The sequence below is a fragment of the Suncus etruscus genome, chromosome 10, assembly GCF_024139225.1.
Source record: "Suncus etruscus isolate mSunEtr1 chromosome 10, mSunEtr1.pri.cur, whole genome shotgun sequence".
Taxonomy (NCBI): Eukaryota; Metazoa; Chordata; class Mammalia; order Eulipotyphla; family Soricidae; genus Suncus; species Suncus etruscus.
In genome coordinates, this window is record NC_064857.1 from 102994620 (window position 1) to 103011761 (window position 17142).

General features: G+C 38.0%; 1 protein-coding gene and 1 non-coding gene across 3 annotated transcripts in view; both read left to right on the plus strand.

Annotated features, from left to right (window-relative positions):
* CHN2 (chimerin 2) overlaps positions 1 to 16873 on the plus strand; it is a 330699-nt gene extending 313826 nt beyond the window's left edge. Inside the window, exons 8-13 of one of the 2 annotated variants that reach the window (XM_049781874.1) lie at positions 1930 to 2014; positions 6494 to 6667; positions 8718 to 8795; positions 9691 to 9828; positions 12024 to 12129; positions 15012 to 16873. In XM_049781874.1, the coding sequence (XP_049637831.1) occupies positions 1930 to 2014; positions 6494 to 6667; positions 8718 to 8795; positions 9691 to 9828; positions 12024 to 12129; positions 15012 to 15183 (753 nt within the window). In that variant the 3' untranslated portion in view covers positions 15184 to 16873. The remainder of the gene's footprint in view (positions 1 to 1929; positions 2015 to 6493; positions 6668 to 8717; positions 8796 to 9690; positions 9829 to 12023; positions 12130 to 15011) is intronic. The other variant, XM_049781875.1, reaches the window with a different exon arrangement.
* Positions 5541 to 5647, plus strand: LOC126021404 (U6 spliceosomal RNA). Its single transcript, XR_007499922.1, has one exon. It is a non-coding gene; the product is annotated as a U6 spliceosomal RNA (small nuclear RNA).
* Positions 16874 to 17142: the final 269 nt, after the last annotated feature.

Genomic DNA, 17142 nt, shown 5'->3' on the forward strand with positions numbered 1-17142 from the left:
CCAGCGCCACCGCCCGGCCCCGAAGAAAACACTTTTCACACCCCCTCAAGCAACTTTAAATAGTATCTTTATTAAAAAAAATCTTTAACCTTAAAAACAAAAATATATAAAATATTTGAGCTGATTTTTTAATCAGAGGTGATGTCTGGATTAGTGACTACAATGAGCATGTTTTGCAAGACATAGCTTTTCGAGGCGGGATTTGAAGCAGGACACAGCGACTCTCAGCTCCAGAGACATACAGAGACATAAACACGGGACTTAGCTTAAATGACAGTGTTTGCTGAGGTCAAACACGCCCCTCTTTATGGAGTCTCGTGTCCCCTTTGGGGGGCGCACCCCACTATTTGAGAAGCACTGATCTAAACAAATTAGGACATTTAGGCTCTTCTGGACAGATTCTTGGCATTTTGTGCTTTTTTTTTTATTTCTTTCTTAGAAGGAAGACACTCTTAAATAAATAAAAATAACTTTAAAAGGTTTTATTGGGGGGGTGAATTATTGCTATTTTCAAAGTGGAAATAATATGATGGGAAATTTGCATCTGATAAAAGAGCAAAAGAACTCCATTTATTCAAAATTGAACTTTTCTTATCACTTGTTTTTTCTTTATTTAAAATGTTACGACTTTTATGAGGAGGGAAGCAGATCTGTTTTATTGGCTTATTTATGTATTCCAGTTAGTAGTATGTTTGAAAAAATGTTTAAAAAGATGCTATAGTTTTCCTCTTCCTCTCCCACCTCTCCCTACCCCCGCCTCTTCCAGGGCCTGCACTCAGGGTTCACTCGTGGTGGTCTCAGGAGACCATATAGGGTGCTAAGGATTTGATTCAAGTCAACCATACTATTTCTTCAGTCCCACTATATTTTTCTTAAGTACAGTTTAGGCAAGATAATTGCCCTCCTGATATTTTTGTTAAATAATAGTATACAAGTTTCCCAGTCTACTAATATATATAATATGTATTATATATAATACAGTATCTGCATCTCTTCTGTCAGCTAATAGACATTTAAAACCTTAAAAGTTCTTATGTAATAGTACAGATGATTCTAAAGGCTCCCAAGTAGAGTAGCTATGGTAGTTTCTGGCTTCCCATGACTGTTTTCTTTCAAGGAATTCTTTAGCTCTATATCTTTAAAAGCTCATACAAATTAAATAATATGTATTTCTGTTTGATATTTTTATTTTAAATTTGATTTAATACATAGTCATATCTTTATTTGAGTAAAGAAAAAGACTAACTATACTTCATGATATTCAAACTATTTAACAAATGCCTTGGGCATCTGGTGGTCTTACAGTTTAGTTTACACATCCATTGTCTTGGTCTGCTGAATATGAGTATTGTCTGAGGAAGGTAATATGATAGACTCTAATGGTACCCTGCATTTTTAACCACTCTTCACTTTTTCTAACGCCTCTTTTGAAAGTGGTTCCAATTCTTGAAACCTTTTAATTATCCTATAATCATGTCTTATTTTTACCTGCCTGGATAGTCTATGGATGGGGCAACTTTGGTCAAAGGGGCACAGTAATTAAACTCTGTCTTCCAGAACTTGCTGAGCTAAATGCAGGTTGTGGCCACTGGCTTGAACTATCTTGGGCTTATTGGCAAAAGGCCTTGTTTTGGGTGGTGAGAGAATAATTTCACGGCCCTGTAATCTTATTCTTTCTCCGCATTCTTTTCTGACATAGGCCTAGGGCATGGTAGATCATAGTAGAGAATTTGCCAGGATCAAAGCACATCTCTGTTTTCTCTAGGTTTGTTCACAGCTCTCTCTCCCTGGAGAGAAGAGACCCTCTCTGGAGAGAAGAGAGACTCTCATGCCTCTTCAAGCCATTGTTTCTTCTTTTGGTTTCCTATCCAAATCATTGGCTCTCAAGTGATTAAGTTTTCTGATGTTTTTCTTCTCTCTGGGTCAAAGGTCCACACGTTTCGAGGTCCACACTGGTGTGAATACTGTGCCAACTTCATGTGGGGACTCATCGCCCAGGGAGTCCGCTGCTCAGGTAGACACAGAACTTCGTTTTTAATCCTTATTCAAATATATTAAGTGCCACCCACCCTTTTGAACTCTTGGCTCTCAGAGTTCTCTAGAACTGAACAGGATGATCAAATAAACAGAAAAATATAGCTCTCAGAGGGATTCAAGGTATAGCTAGGCTTAATGATGATATTCTTATGTTTATAAAATAAAATGAGTATTTTCCTACTTGTGGATAAAAAGAAAAGAAATACATCTAAGCAAGTATATTTCCATAGTTGTCTACCTATAAAATAGGCCAAAAATAATTAATTGATCTCAGGGAAAACTGCAGATTTGAAAAGTCATATTTCTTTCTAACTCTACTTAATTCTAAAAGACAGGATATAAAGAAACTAGAATTGAAGAACATTTACCAATTAACAGATTTGGTAAAAAAAAAAAACAACAAAAAACCCTTATTTGCTATCATACCAGTCTTGAGAGATGTGGTCATTCTCAATTCTCTAAAAAAAAACTGAGGAACAGATGTGTAGAGATCATTGTTAATTGCCCTCAGTTAAATGGTAAGTGGTGGAACATTGATTTGATTCCCTTGCTCAGTCTTTTTCTCCTTCAGATCAGTTATAAAGCTACATACTGTGGTTTGCTATCAAAGCACTTTGAAACCCCAGGTTTTTCCCACCGAGAGTAAGACTCAAATTAAAATACATCTAACAATACAGCAAAGAGTTGTCAAATTCAGGCATAACTGGGCTTCCTAATTCACCTTCTACATTTTTTCTGGCAGACAATTGTTTCTAGGTATAAGGGCAGCCTTGTGATTTGGTTATTGGTCAGATTGCCAATAAGCCCATAATATCTTTATTCCTTGCTAAGAGATACATTTCTTCACATAAATCGTTAGGGAGCTTTTCTAATGAAAGAGGTTAATAGGTGCCATAGCAGTGGTGCTAGAGGTAAGATGTCTGTCTTGCAAGTACTAGCCTAGGACAGACCATGGTTCGATTTCCTGGCATCCCATATGGTCCTCCCAAGCCAGGAGCAATTTCTAAGCACTTAGCCAGGAGTAACCCATGAGCATCACAGGTGTGGCCCAAAAACAAAAACAAAAGAAGTTAATGATACTATATGATGATGCTCTATTTTCTTTCAGGCTGCCATTTTGCTTCACAGCAATATGGAATCTCAAATTGTTTCTAATTGAGAGAGGATTCTCTTTTATATACAGCCATCAATGGTGGTAATATCTGGAAGCTCCATCGATTTTCCTGAATGTCAAGCAGCTCAGCTAGCCTTTATCCCAGAGCTCTGAGACAAGATCTACTCATGTAGATCTATGAGTACCAGATTTCCAACTAGCAAACACACACACACACACACACACACACACACACACACACACACACAGAGCTACAAAGCATCTCACAGTTCTATTGCTCAGTAAAATGATAGAAACTCTCATTACCCAATGGACATTCATTCTACCCATCCAGAATATTTTGGGTCCAGATATGTTCAAAATATTCCCTGTTGCTAATCTCAAATTGAACAATAAATTATTCCAAAATCAATATTGTAAGAACAAGTTCTGGGATTTATGTTAGCTGTGAACATCATCATTCTCTGGAATAAAAAGCTTTTCCTTTTTTAAATAAAACATTCAAGATAATAATGGTAATAGTCTCCAGTGGCCAATTCTATATTGTCATATTTTCACTGAGTAGTAGGAAAATTAAAACTGATCATTTTCGGTTAAGAAGAGCTCTCTCATTTACACAGTTTGTTCATTTTAAATGGAACAAACTTAGATCATATGGAATTGGTTTAAAAAACTAAAATTTTTAGGAACCAGAGTGATAACCCAGTGGATATGGCATTTGCCTTGCACATGGCCGACCCAGGTCCAGCAATAACCCCTGATAATTGTGGCCCAAAAAACAAATAATAAAACATACTATATCTTATACTTTTATGATTTTTTTAAAACTTAAATTTTTACACATTTATGTTTATTTAAGTTTCAATCATTGTTGACTCTAACTATATTATTGGCTCCAAATCTTTTAAATAAGCTGATAAAATTAAAAATCTAATTATCATATGATCCAGCAGTTCCACTTCTGCATTTATACCCAAATTACTAAATACAGACACCTGGAATTTTGTGCACCCGTGTTCATAGTAATTTATTATTACTATTATTATTATTATTAATTATTTATACGATTAAAGAGGTAGGGGCCAGCACAATAGCACAGCAGTAGGGCATTTGCTTTGCATGCGGCTGACCCGGGACAGACCTCTGTTTGATCTCCAGCGTCCCATATGGTCCACCAAGCCAGAAGTGATTTCTGAGTGCATAGCCAGGAGTAACCCTGAGCATCACTGTGTGTGGCCCAAAAACAAAAACAAAAACAAAAAGAAAGAAGAGGTAAAAACAAGTCAACTGTTTTTTTAGTGAACAAATGAATAAGCAAAACATATATTCATACAATAGTTTCTAAAAGAAAAGATATATTTACACATGTGACAACATGAATGAAGCTGGTGGGTATTTGTTAAATCATAGAAGCCAATCAAAAAATAAAAACAAATACTGTGAATCCACATATATGAAGCATCTGTAGCAGTTAATCATGAGGCAAAGTAGAATGATGCTGACCTGGGGCCACTGGAAAGAGGCTCTGGGGAACTATTATTAATGGACACAGAGTTTCACTTTAGAGCATCAAAAATAATTGTGGCAAGGATGGTGGTGATGGTTGTACCCAGGGTGAAGGAACTTAATGTCACTGAACTGAGTGCTTAAAAATAGTGAAAATGCTAACTCAAATGTTGTGTCTATTTTACTACAATTAAAAAATGTTTTAAATTAAAAATTAGGAATATAGGGTGACAACGATAGTACAGTGGGTAGGGTGTTTACCTGGCAAAGTGGCTAACCTAGGTTTGATCCTGCCACCTCCTCCCCTAAGATAACAGCAGTGATCTTTGCGTGCAGAGCCTGGAGTAAGCCCTGAGCACTGCTAGATATGAGCCAAATGAAAAAAAATTAAGAACATGGTGAAATACTAAGGAAGTTAAAGTAGGTAGACAGATATCTTTGTTTTTCTATATCTAGTTATATTGCTTTCTTTTAATTAATTCAACACTCACGTATTCTTCACTACGCTTTAGACCTTATCTATATTAATTTATTTGATATTCATGATAATCATCAGAGATTCTTGTTTTATAATTAATCTTGTTTTATGATAAATAGACCTAAACAAGACAACCCTATTTAACTTAATTTGTCAACATTTATATTAATCAAACAGATCTACCAAAGTATTCATACAGTTGACTTGTACTTCTACTGAATTTTTCATATTATAAAACTAACATGAAATAGAGTAGGGAAAAAAAGAAATAGAATTGGGAGCTAAGTAAAAATTAGGTCTAATAATAGATGTTTACAATATTCATAATCACATATCAATATTCATGTCACACATACAGTGTTTTTTCTTTATACCTAAACAATTAACATTGAAAGGCACTTTTGAGTGCTCGCTTCGGCAGCACATATACTAAAATTGGAACGATACAGAGAAGATTAGCATGGCCCCTGCGCAAGGATGACACGCAAATTCGTGAAGCGCTCCATATTTTTAAAAAAAAAAAAAAAAGAAAGGCACTTTTGAGTAGATTGCCCATCAAATTTGAACAATTTTTGCATTAAATTTTATTTTTCAGAATGTAAACAGCACTTTCTTATTGTTTTATTGATATTCTATCAGTGAATTAATGTGTTCACTGCACTTGAGTACATTTTTAGTTTGACCTTAATGTGAGTTTTATAAATACTCTAATAATCACATTACGTAGTATGGTTATGAATTACAAATACTCATGTTTCCTCCACTGGTGTTCACTTAGACATTATTTCCACTGACACATGTCAAAATAAGGCAAATAGAAGGGAAACAGTCTGCCCAAGTTTTCAACAAGGAAGAAAATTAATTCTCAGGAAAGAACAGACATGCCAATGGTCAAGTACCTCCAACAAAGGAGCAGAAATTCCTACAGAAAAGGAAAGTCTTCCACAAAAAAGACTATTGAGGACTTGACAGAAATCATTGTTCAAAGTCTCAGTTCTCTTAAAAGCCATGAGTAGTTCTGTGTTGTCAAACCCAAAATCTTACATGAAAACCCAGAGGGTTTCAGCCCTCAACCCCCAAAAGGGAACAGTTTGCAAACAGCAGGCTCATTATGAAAACAGTCTCTGAGATATTCTATTCTTGTGGTTCAACAACTGCAAAAGCTTGATGAATTTAGTCTGAGGGCAAAGATAGGTTTCACATCATGTCTTGAAGAATATCTCCTCTAAATGGCATGGCTATTTCAGGAAGGTATAGGAAACCTTGAGTGTTTTCCTTTTTATATTTGGTAATATGTCATTTGTGTTGGGCTTGACAAAAGGGACTGGTGAAAGTTAATGTGGCTTTCTTTGTTACAGACTGTGGATTGAATGTACACAAGCAGTGTTCTAAGCATGTTCCCAATGACTGCCAACCTGATCTCAAGAGAATCAAGAAAGTGTACTGTTGTGATCTCACAACACTCGTGAAGGCTCACAACACACAGAGACCCATGGTTGTGGACATATGCATTCGGGAAATTGAAGCAAGAGGTTTGGGAAAGTTTTTTTATTAGAGTGATTTTATTGACCTCTTATTCGTACCATTGTCAAGGAAACTTTCTTTCAAGTGGATTGCTGTTGAGAAAATAGCCTACATAGACACAATCACTGGAAACACATATACAAAAATTGCTTAACTGATGCCCTTTTTCTGCATAAAATATTCACGCAGAATTTCTAAGTCTTTGTTATGAGCTATAGCATTTTTTTGGCTTTAAGAATCAGAGAAGTTGAGGCCAGAGTAGTGGCACAAATGTGGGGCATTTGCCTTGTACATGGCTAACATAGGACAAACTGCAGTTTGATCCCCCGGTGTCCCATATGGTCCCCCAAGCCAGGAGTGATTTCTGAGTGCATAGCCAGGGATAACCCCTGAGCATCACCAGGTGTAGTGCCAAAACAAACAAACAAACAAACAAAGAATCAGAGAAGTAGGGCTTTAAAGATTGCACAAGAGGTAGAGCACATGTTAACATGTACAAAGTCTGAGAGCTACCCTGCTGCTGAATGGCTCCAAGCCACCAATAGCAATAGCCCTAGTAGTCCCCAGCACTTCCAGTATAGGTGTGGAAACTCCCATCCAATACTGCTAAGTGGCTACATGTACATGCCATAAAAAATAATTAAATATTGGAAGTGTATGTACTCAAAGCACTTTAAAGTCAAAACAATACATTTTAATAATATTTGAAGACAATTCAGAATGGTTTTATAGCAGAGATAAGGTTTAAATCTACTCTTAAAACACCATATGGTAAACATATTATCTTAACTATAATAAAGTTTTAAAACAATAAATTTAAAACATGCTTCTATTAAATAAGTAGAGAAATCATTGATCAGAGCTGTAGTGATGGGATTAAGCTTAATCCATGTCAGCATGTGTCTAACTAGGATTCAAACCCTGACACTGCATATGGCTCCCTGAGCACTGCCAGGAACTAGCTCTAAGCACAGAACCAGGAGTAATCTGAGCACTTCCAAGTGTGGCCCAACCCCATACACATACCAAAAACGGAAGAAATCATTGACTACCAAACATTTCCTATCATGTAAGCTTACTGCTAACATTAGCTCTTTATTCTAGGAGAGTGGAAATATTAAAAAGATCCATGCACTGAAACTTCACAGAAGTAGGGCAGATAGACAAACTTAAGAGAGAGGTTCCTGATATTATGACTGAATCATCTCTCATTCACTTGCACTTTATTTAGCCCTTCATTGGTAGCAAAAAGTAATTCAGTGATTTGGTAGGAAAGGTTGACAGAAGTGTTTGGATTGTTGAATGTAACTTGGATTCACTGTCCATGTAAAAGTGTCCAAAGGCTTTAGCCACTTTGCTACAAACATATTCTTCTATGTTTCAGCTAAATATATTCCCCTAGTATTTATATACTGCCAAATGATCAAATTCTTTGTAAACAAACAAACAAACAAAAAAGAAGATATAATAGCTTGTTATATAAAACCTTTTAGAAATAAGATAGCACAATGGGTAAGGTTTTGCCTTGCATGGAGCCCAGGTTTGATTCCCCAGAACTACATATGGTCCCATAAGCACTGCCAGGAATGTTCCCTGAACATATTGCTAAAAATCAGTCCCAACCACAGCCAGGTGTGACTCCTAAATAAACAACAAACAAAAATCTCATGTGTAGCCATCACAGTGTTACATGTGACCTAGCACATAGACAGCTTCAAAGCAGATTGCTGTCTGAAGCAATAAAATTACATCAGCTCTCAGATAAACAAAGGTGGCTGGGAATCATGGTTGATGAAAATCTTAAACTGGGGTTCATTTTTCAAAGCCAGGCAGAAAGTGGGTCATAATCCCAAGATTATTACACTACACAAGCCAATAAAGATAAATGTGCATAGAACCTGGGCAGGCACATCCACGTTCTGAAGGCACCATATGTAATATTTCAGTTTACATAGATGCTCATTTCCTGAGATGCATAGCCTTAATAGGAAATGAGTTGATTTTAGATAATTCAGACAGCTAGAGTTAAAGCCTACCTCCTGGTTTCTCTCTTAACAGGACTAAAGTCGGAAGGCCTATACAGAGTCTCTGGATTCACTGAACACATTGAAGATGTCAAAATGGCATTTGACAGAGGTGAGCTTGCACTTGTTTGAATGCCTTGGACTTACTCTTATCACTCTTCCCTCTGGACACACGATTTGTAGTAAAGAAGTTTAGAGCTCTGAGAGCTGTTTTCCAAGCAGCTAATGAATAATTATGTATAAATTCCACAGTTTTCTGCTACGTCCTTATACTTTTTCCTTAAGAGTGTGCCCATAAGTCACAAATATTGATTGAAGATCAGAGAGCTAGTAGAGCTAGTAGGGAGCTTGCCTTGCAAATAGCCCACCTAGAATAGATCCCTGCCATACTATGTGGGCTTCCAAGCTTGCCAGGAGTGATCCCTGAGCACTCTCAGAAGTAAAGCCTGAAAACCACCAAGCATGGCCCAAAAATTAAAAAGTAAAAATTGCTGAATGATAGTGTCTGATGAGCCAGAGTCTCATCTGGTAGGACTCTAGAACATTCTCCCTTACAAAACTGGTGCTGTCTTAACCTTTGGTTCTTAGCCACTCTGGGAAGTGACTTACCAATAATTTTTATGACTCAGAAGAGTCTTGGTGATTTCCTTCTTCTAGGGAAGCAAGGTGCTTGGATTCAGACAGAACTGCCTCTGGACATACTGTCCCCGTGACTTCCAGCTACCATGTTCAATGCCTAGGCTCTGCCCACCCAACTTCCAAAATAGCTAGCACATTGGCAAGAAGCCATGAGAACTATTTTAGGTCTATTTAACTACTATTTTGGCTATATTTCATTCTTATCAGCTTAGTTTTGTTACCTCCTATATCTTTGTATTATTAGAAATCAGTGAGCTGGTCCTCAGAAAGAAATATTTATTGCTGAATCATTTTTTCCCTTTCTTGGCATGCTTTAACTTAGATAAATAAGCTCCTAATGAGGATTTGGATCTTTGATTGTTTTTCAGATGGTGAAAAGGCAGATATATCTGCCAGTATCTACCCAGACATAAACATCATCACTGGAGCCCTTAAATTGTATTTCAGGGACTTGCCTATCCCTATCATCACCTACGACACTTATTCCAAATTTATAGAAGCAGCAAGTAAGTATTGTGAAGTTTAGAGCTGTACCAGAGTATTAATTATGTGTTTTGAGCCTTGAGAAAAAAAATGAAACCCCATGATGAACAACAATAGCCCCTGAGAGTTTCTCTAGAAAACAGTATCCCTAAGGTGGCAGGAACAGAAAAGACCTACAGATAGTGGTGGGGAGATGCTGACAGCACTCCACAAGGGAAGGGTAAATAACAAATCACATGCTTGAAACATTAATATTAACACTATTATAAATCATAATGTCTAGATAAAAAAAGAAAGAACAAGTAATCCTCATAACTGTCTGAATTATTGTAGAGTTGCTTCCCTTCCCATGAGCACAATGGAACAGTTACAAGAAAACCCACTGAGTTCTAAGTCTGGGGCCATGACTGACTCTCATGGATCCTGCTCTATTGGGAATCAGCCCACTCTAGCCTACTCTGTTCAAGACAAAGAAAAACATTCTTCAGTGTGCAGTTTTTAGATGAGTTTTTCTTATTCACTAAGAAGAATCACACTGCCAAAGTCACACCTTAAGTATGACCCATTAGTGTCCCTCAAGATTAATAATACACCAAAAATATCTTTATTCATGTCAAGGTCACATGATTTTTGGGTTGTTTTCTGGTCCATACCCATTGCTGTTAAGGGGTTCTCCTTGCTCTCTGCTCAGGGAGCACTCATGGTGGGGCTTAAAGTGTCAGGAACCAAACGTGGGTCAAGGCAACATTTATTTCAGATAGCAAACATTATAACCCCAGGGCCAGGTGTATCACTCTAGAGTTAGAGCACGTGAGCAGTAAAAATACCAATGAGCCCTCAAACTGAACTCAAGAATTATCAGGAATAGCCCTTATTTTAACAAAATTGGGGGTCACACACAGCCTTACTCCTGACTGTGTACCCTGAGATCATTCCTGGAGAGCATGAGGGATCATATATTCATCCACTTGCGAGGAAAGTGCACTGTTTAAAATATATCTTATGACCCAATTCTACAGAGGAGGAAAGTTGCTTTTGGAGGGCTGAGCTCCCACTGACACTGGCACCGACACTGTCTCTCATTGGTGCAAGTTGCTCAGTGTTTAACACTTGGTCAGAAAAGGGGACCACTGTAGAGAAGGAGCAAAATCTGCTTTCTGTCCTGGAACAAAGCTAGTCACAAAAAACTCACGCTGAAAAAAAACCAAGTCCACTTTGATGAGGTGTCTATTAAATCACATAGTCTCTTTAAAGTAACTGAGATAGGAAGATGTATAAGGTTCCTTGTCAGAAACTGAGAAGCTGTGGATCTAAGTTCCACTAAGACCACTCCTTCTGACAGGCCACAATATAAATATAAAGCTAACCATAAAGAGTGGTGAGTTCAGTTAGAGAAATAACTACACTAAAAACTATTATGATAATAGTAGTGAGGAGAGAAGTAGAATGCTTGACTGGAATACAGGTGGGAGTAGGGGAGGAAGGAGATGGGAACATTGGTAGTGGGAAGGTCACTCTGGTGAAGGGGGGTGTTCTTTTTTTATATCTGAAACCCAACTACAAACATGTTTGTAATCATGGTGCTTAAATAAAGATATTATTTAAAAAAAAAAAAGACCATTCCTTCTGACGGTGATCCTGGAAGAAGTTTCTAGAAAAGTCAATGGCACCAGAGACAATGATGCAGAGACTTTGAGTGACTAGTTAATTCCTATTAGTGACCTAAAAAACCAAGGAAGACATGCTAGAGTATATGCTGTGAAGTGTTTGTGTGTGTATACAAATGTGTATACACACATATATATTTCATATATATATGAAAGGCTGCCAGAAAATGTTAGAGACAATATAAGAGAAAATGCTTCCAAATGTGGTCCAGTTTAAAAAGCTGTGGGTATATTCAGGAGATGTCCCGGGAAGCTTGTTTATCTGTTACTACAAAGACCTTGCTGATTTCTGGAATGAAAGGATGGTGTCCAGTCTCTAGCACATGTTCAAATGTTCATGAGATACACACACACACACACACACACACACACACACACACACACACACACAGCTTTCCTGGAATGAGGCAGGGCAGGAACACATTGTTTACTTGCAGCAAAAAATGTTACTCTATTAGACTTTCCCTCTATATCAAGAACAACCTTCTTGCTCCTTTGAAAATGTGAAAGCCCGTAATTGCACTTAGATGCACTCTCTGTGATCTTCTTAGAAATCTCCAATGCAGATGAGAGGCTGGAAGCCGTCCACGAGGTGCTGATGTTGCTTCCTCCTGCCCATTATGAGACCCTCCGATACCTGATGATCCACCTCAAGAAGTAAGTTGACATCTCTGATACAAAGTACCCAGGTTTGCACCGGGACACCTCCACAGCCTTCTTCCTTACCCCCAAAAGGCCAGATAGTCCTTTACATAGGACAGTGCTGCCCTCTCCAGCCAGCTTTGTTTTTCATTCTGCCCAGAGCTGCTCCAAATGTCCTGCATTAGCCCTCTGAGATAGGACCTGCCAGAGGCTACATGTTCCTGAGATTCCTGAGAGATAGGGAAGTCTCTCCTTTGTGAATGAGCAGTCAAGATGGGATCGAAGCATAAATGCCTGCTCAGACCCTAACCCTGCTCTAACCATTTTTCTACACTGCCACCATGTTTCTTTTTCCTGCACACAGCTCTGTCTCTGTGCTGTCTTTCCTCTTCTCAATCTCTAATTCCTTATCCAGCCTGCCTGTTGGACACATTCATTTCTCATTTTGTGTTTCTTGGTGAATTAAAGTACCTGTCATTGAGAAGCCAATTTCTTCAAAATAGTTCCAAGCAACAAATCTTTATGGTTTCTCAGCCGGTGTTGTCAGGAACTCAGGTGTAGATCTATCTGTGTGATATGTCTGCTTCATGGTCTGCATGAAATGAGCTCACAAACTGTGAGGCAGGTTTTTAAGATCATCTAAATACTCAGTGCAGGCAACAAGCCCCTGCCAAGCTCTCACATGTTCTCAGCAGGATCCACTGCCTCTGAGGCTGTTGGACTGAGGCTCTCCCTTCCTGCTTTTGAGGTTTCTTATAGAGTCTCCTACCATGGAACTGTCCCATTAGCAGTTCAGCAAGTGACAGCTTGTTTCTCTCAGAGTGAGGAAGCAGCCACACCACAAATGAGATATCCTTCTGTATTCTCCTTGCAGAAGTGACACTTCATGTCTTTGTTCTACTCTCATTATTAGCAGTCATTCACCAGGTTAAAAGCAGGGAGAAGACTTATGCAGAGTGTGAATTCCAAGCGTCAGGCACAACTGTCATCATCTCAGAGGGAGTTGACCTCCCTACAAATACCTCCAAGAAGCATGGGCTGGATTCAGGCTTCTCCGTAAACCATGAATGGATGGTTTCCCTTCTCTCTGCTTGAGTGAGCAACTGGGAATTTGAGACATTAGAGGGACCAGAGAACATGTTTTAGCACCTGCTCAGTGTTTGGGGAAGGTACATGACATCGCTTTGTTCTTACAATAAGCCCAATAGTAGCTGCACATGGCCACACTGAGACTATTGTATAAAGACTAGACATGAAGTTTTTACTTTTACCTTATGAAACCTATGAATACTTTTCATATTCAAGTTGATTAAAGATCAAGGATTTGACTGAAAAGACTTTAATTTTGATTTAATTTGAATGTACAGGATTTGGGGGGAGGGAAATAAAAGATTGTGACAATCTGACCTGGCTTTTAGTTAACTAATGTATTTCTTTCATTGTGGTCAACTTCCAATTGTTATCTGAAAGGCAATGTACAATTATCTAGGGGTTTTTTTTGGGGGGGGGTGTTGGAGAGGCCACACCCAGAGGCATTCAGGGGTTACTGCTGGCTCTGTACTCTGAAATCACTCCTGAGAGGCTTGGGAGACCATCTGGGATGCCAAGGATCAAACCAAGGTTCGTCCCAGGTCATCTGCTTGCAAGGCAAATGCCCTACTGCTGTGCTATCAGTCTGGCCCCAATTATCTAGTATTTTACAGCTGAAACTATTAGTATATTTTTATTAGGGTGGATTTGCTAGCTATCTTGTTTATTCAAGTGTAATATATGAATAGGTAGATGTAACTGAATTGACAATAAAGAAAATTACCATTTCTTTCTCCCATTAGCTTTGCAACATAAAATCTGATCTTCAAAAAAAAAGTGTATTTTTTTGTATCTCATGTACTCTGAGAGACTACATATAACACAATAAGCTCAGGGCCAAACCTGGTTTAATTCTATTTTATTCTTAATGATGAGATCTACTTCCTTTTATATTTATTTTAATGTTCCTACATTTCTAAAAGCATGGTAACTAAAAGATTATTCTTGTATTCCATTACGGTCATTTAGTCTACTTAGATTTAGATTTAGTCAACTTTGATTTTGAATTTCATTCCAAAAGGCTTTGCAGCTCTTATCTGGAGGTTGAAAGTATGACTTTCAGGTCCAACAACAATTACTACTCCAGGCCTCATCCTGTGGGGAACTAGGAATAATATGCAACTGCTTTTTCATCTGGCCACATGCCAGCTGTCCTCCAGTCTGATGAGGGCAGCCTGACTTTTCCTAAATTCCTGGCAGCCTGCACAGAATCTTCTCTAGAACTAGCCTTTGGAGGAGAGAGAAATCTCTTCAGTTTTCATGTTTCCCTGTATAGAGGCTAGTAAAGGAGAAAAACACTTCTTTATTTTTATTTTTATATTTTTGGGGGTTTTGGGTTGGGGGCCACACCTGGCTATGTGCTCAGGAATTGCTCCTGGCTTGGGGACCATATGGGATGCTTAGGATCAAACCAAGCCAGTCCTGGTCAGCCACGTGCAAAGCAAACATCCTACCACTGTGTGCTATCGCTGGGCCCCCCCAAAAATACTTCTTTATGCCGATGGATACTCTGGTGCCTCTTTAAAACAATGATCCTGAATTCCTGGTTCATTCCACATGTATTCAATAAGAAGGACCTGTTTTCCATGTTTAAAGATTATATCTAACAGATTCACTTCCTTAGCTGCAGGCAATATCCACAATCTAAAAGACAAATGTAAAAAAAAAAAAATCTTTCAAAATATAATTCTCTGTCTGGTTGTTGGTCTTCTTTTGCAGTTTCTCAAAGCAGAGGTATTATTGTAGGAACTGAAATACCTCGCCTGAATGAACTCACCCAAACCACTATACATATGTTTACTTCACAGGGTGACTCTAAATGAAAAGGACAATCTCATGAATGCCGAGAACCTGGGGATCGTATTTGGGCCCACACTGATGAGACCCCCAGAGGACAGCACCCTTACCACGCTCCATGATATGCGGTACCAAAAGCTGATTGTGCAGATTTTAATAGAAAACGAAGACGTTCTGTTTTAATCCATCAAGGAAATGAGCAGAATATCCCCAGCCCCACTGAGGTGATAAGGCTAACGGAAGTGCACTTGATTGGTTTTGCAAACAAGTGATGGAATTCCCTTGGCCATTGGCTACTGTGTCTCATAGACACTGGCCTCCTCGACTGGTCGACAGCAACTGCGGGGAGAGAAAAAGGCCCGGTATGGGGTCTTCGCACCTCATATGTCAGTTTTGCCGGAAGTGTGATGGAGCAACGTTTAACTTATTAGGGGGAAAAAAAATATACAATGTAGACCTTTAAATGTGTCTAGTAAGAAATAAAAAAGGGAACTTAATACATAGAGGTACTTGATACATTTTCCACTTACGAAAAGACAATTCTGTATGTTAAATGAAACATATATTGTAAAATGTATTTTTATGTTAGCTGCAAGAATGTTACTTTATTTTAGCAAAATAGAACTCAATGCAGTGCATTGGTTATTACCTTTGTACCTTGCCCCGCATTCTTGCTATGATACCCTGAGACTGTTTACCACAAACGCAGTATTATCTTGACATACCTATGTCCTGCACAGTGCTTTGCAATGAAATTTCACAAGCCACCTTATGTCTCTGCTTTCCATATTTGTTGCTGATAAGTACTGGCATTTTGCTATGGTATGGTGTCTATAGCAACTGTAAGATAGTTGGAAATGTCCAAGGTTTTCTTTCCATTAAAATCTTGTGGCATCCCAACATATGCATCAGGATTGGCCATAGTCTCTCTGCACCATAGATGTATATCCCAGACCATGCAAAATATGCTCATTTTATAGAAAATGTTTTTGGAACACTTATTATCTCGAGGCTCTATGAAAAGTCAGCACTTTTCTGCATTTCTTTTTGGGTAAGCATTCTGAATTCACGTGTTTATGGCAAGGAGGAATTTTTTTTGCCACATTTCTACATTTAAAAAATTTAATCTGCAGAATGATTGTTGATTTTTTTCATTTTTGTTTTATAAACAAGCTTATTTTTAAATGAGAATGAATCAGTTTGATTTTTACAAATACGTGTTTGTCCTTGATTAAGAGCAACATTGTATAGATAACTTAATATGATTTTATTATAATAATTCCATATTATTGACTGTTTATCTTCGCATGAGATTTTTCACACCAAGATTTCTATATTTTGTAAAATAGGAAAAACATATAAAACATCAAAAACTGTAAATATAGAAATTTCTCTCTTAAATTTGAAAAGACCATCTTTCCCTCTGTCTGAGATGATTTATGTAATTCTTCACTAGTCTTGTTTTGGAGTGGCCAGGAAAGAATCGTTGTGTAACAAGAAAGAGCATGGCAAAAGGAGTGTGGTGCGATTATCCCAGAAAGTCCCAAGGGCTATGTGGATGGAGGCCATTGGTACCTAGGCCTTTGTATGCTTCTGCCTGATCCCTGCCATTTTGGTTCTTCCCAACTGTACAGATTGTTGTTGTAGCCTATGTAGTTTATTGATACTGTCAAAAAAATTATCTGGAAATGGTTTTATTTTGTGAAGTGAACAATACTTTGTAATTTATGATAGTGTAAATGGAAGGAAAAGCATTAAATGTATTAAATTCTTTGGTCTACCATTTTGGAATATGGGAAGTAAGTGGTATGGGGAGTTAGGAATGTTGGTCCCAGGTGGATTCAGGCAATAAAAGTTTTTATCATCACCAACATCCTATATATGACTAACATTCTGCCAAGGACCCAAAGCTTTCTCCACCAAGGTCTGCATCTTAGCTACATCTAAATATAGGAATGACTCTACTCATCTGAAAACTAGGAGAGTTTTCTGATTGTGACATCTAAGATGAAATGGTTACCTGTGGTAATTAGGAATATTTAATAATGATGAAAGCTGACATTAAAATAAAAATGATGGAGAGTTGGAAAGCTAGTACAAGCAAACCAATCAGGGTTCAGTTTCCCATATGAGCCCCAAGCA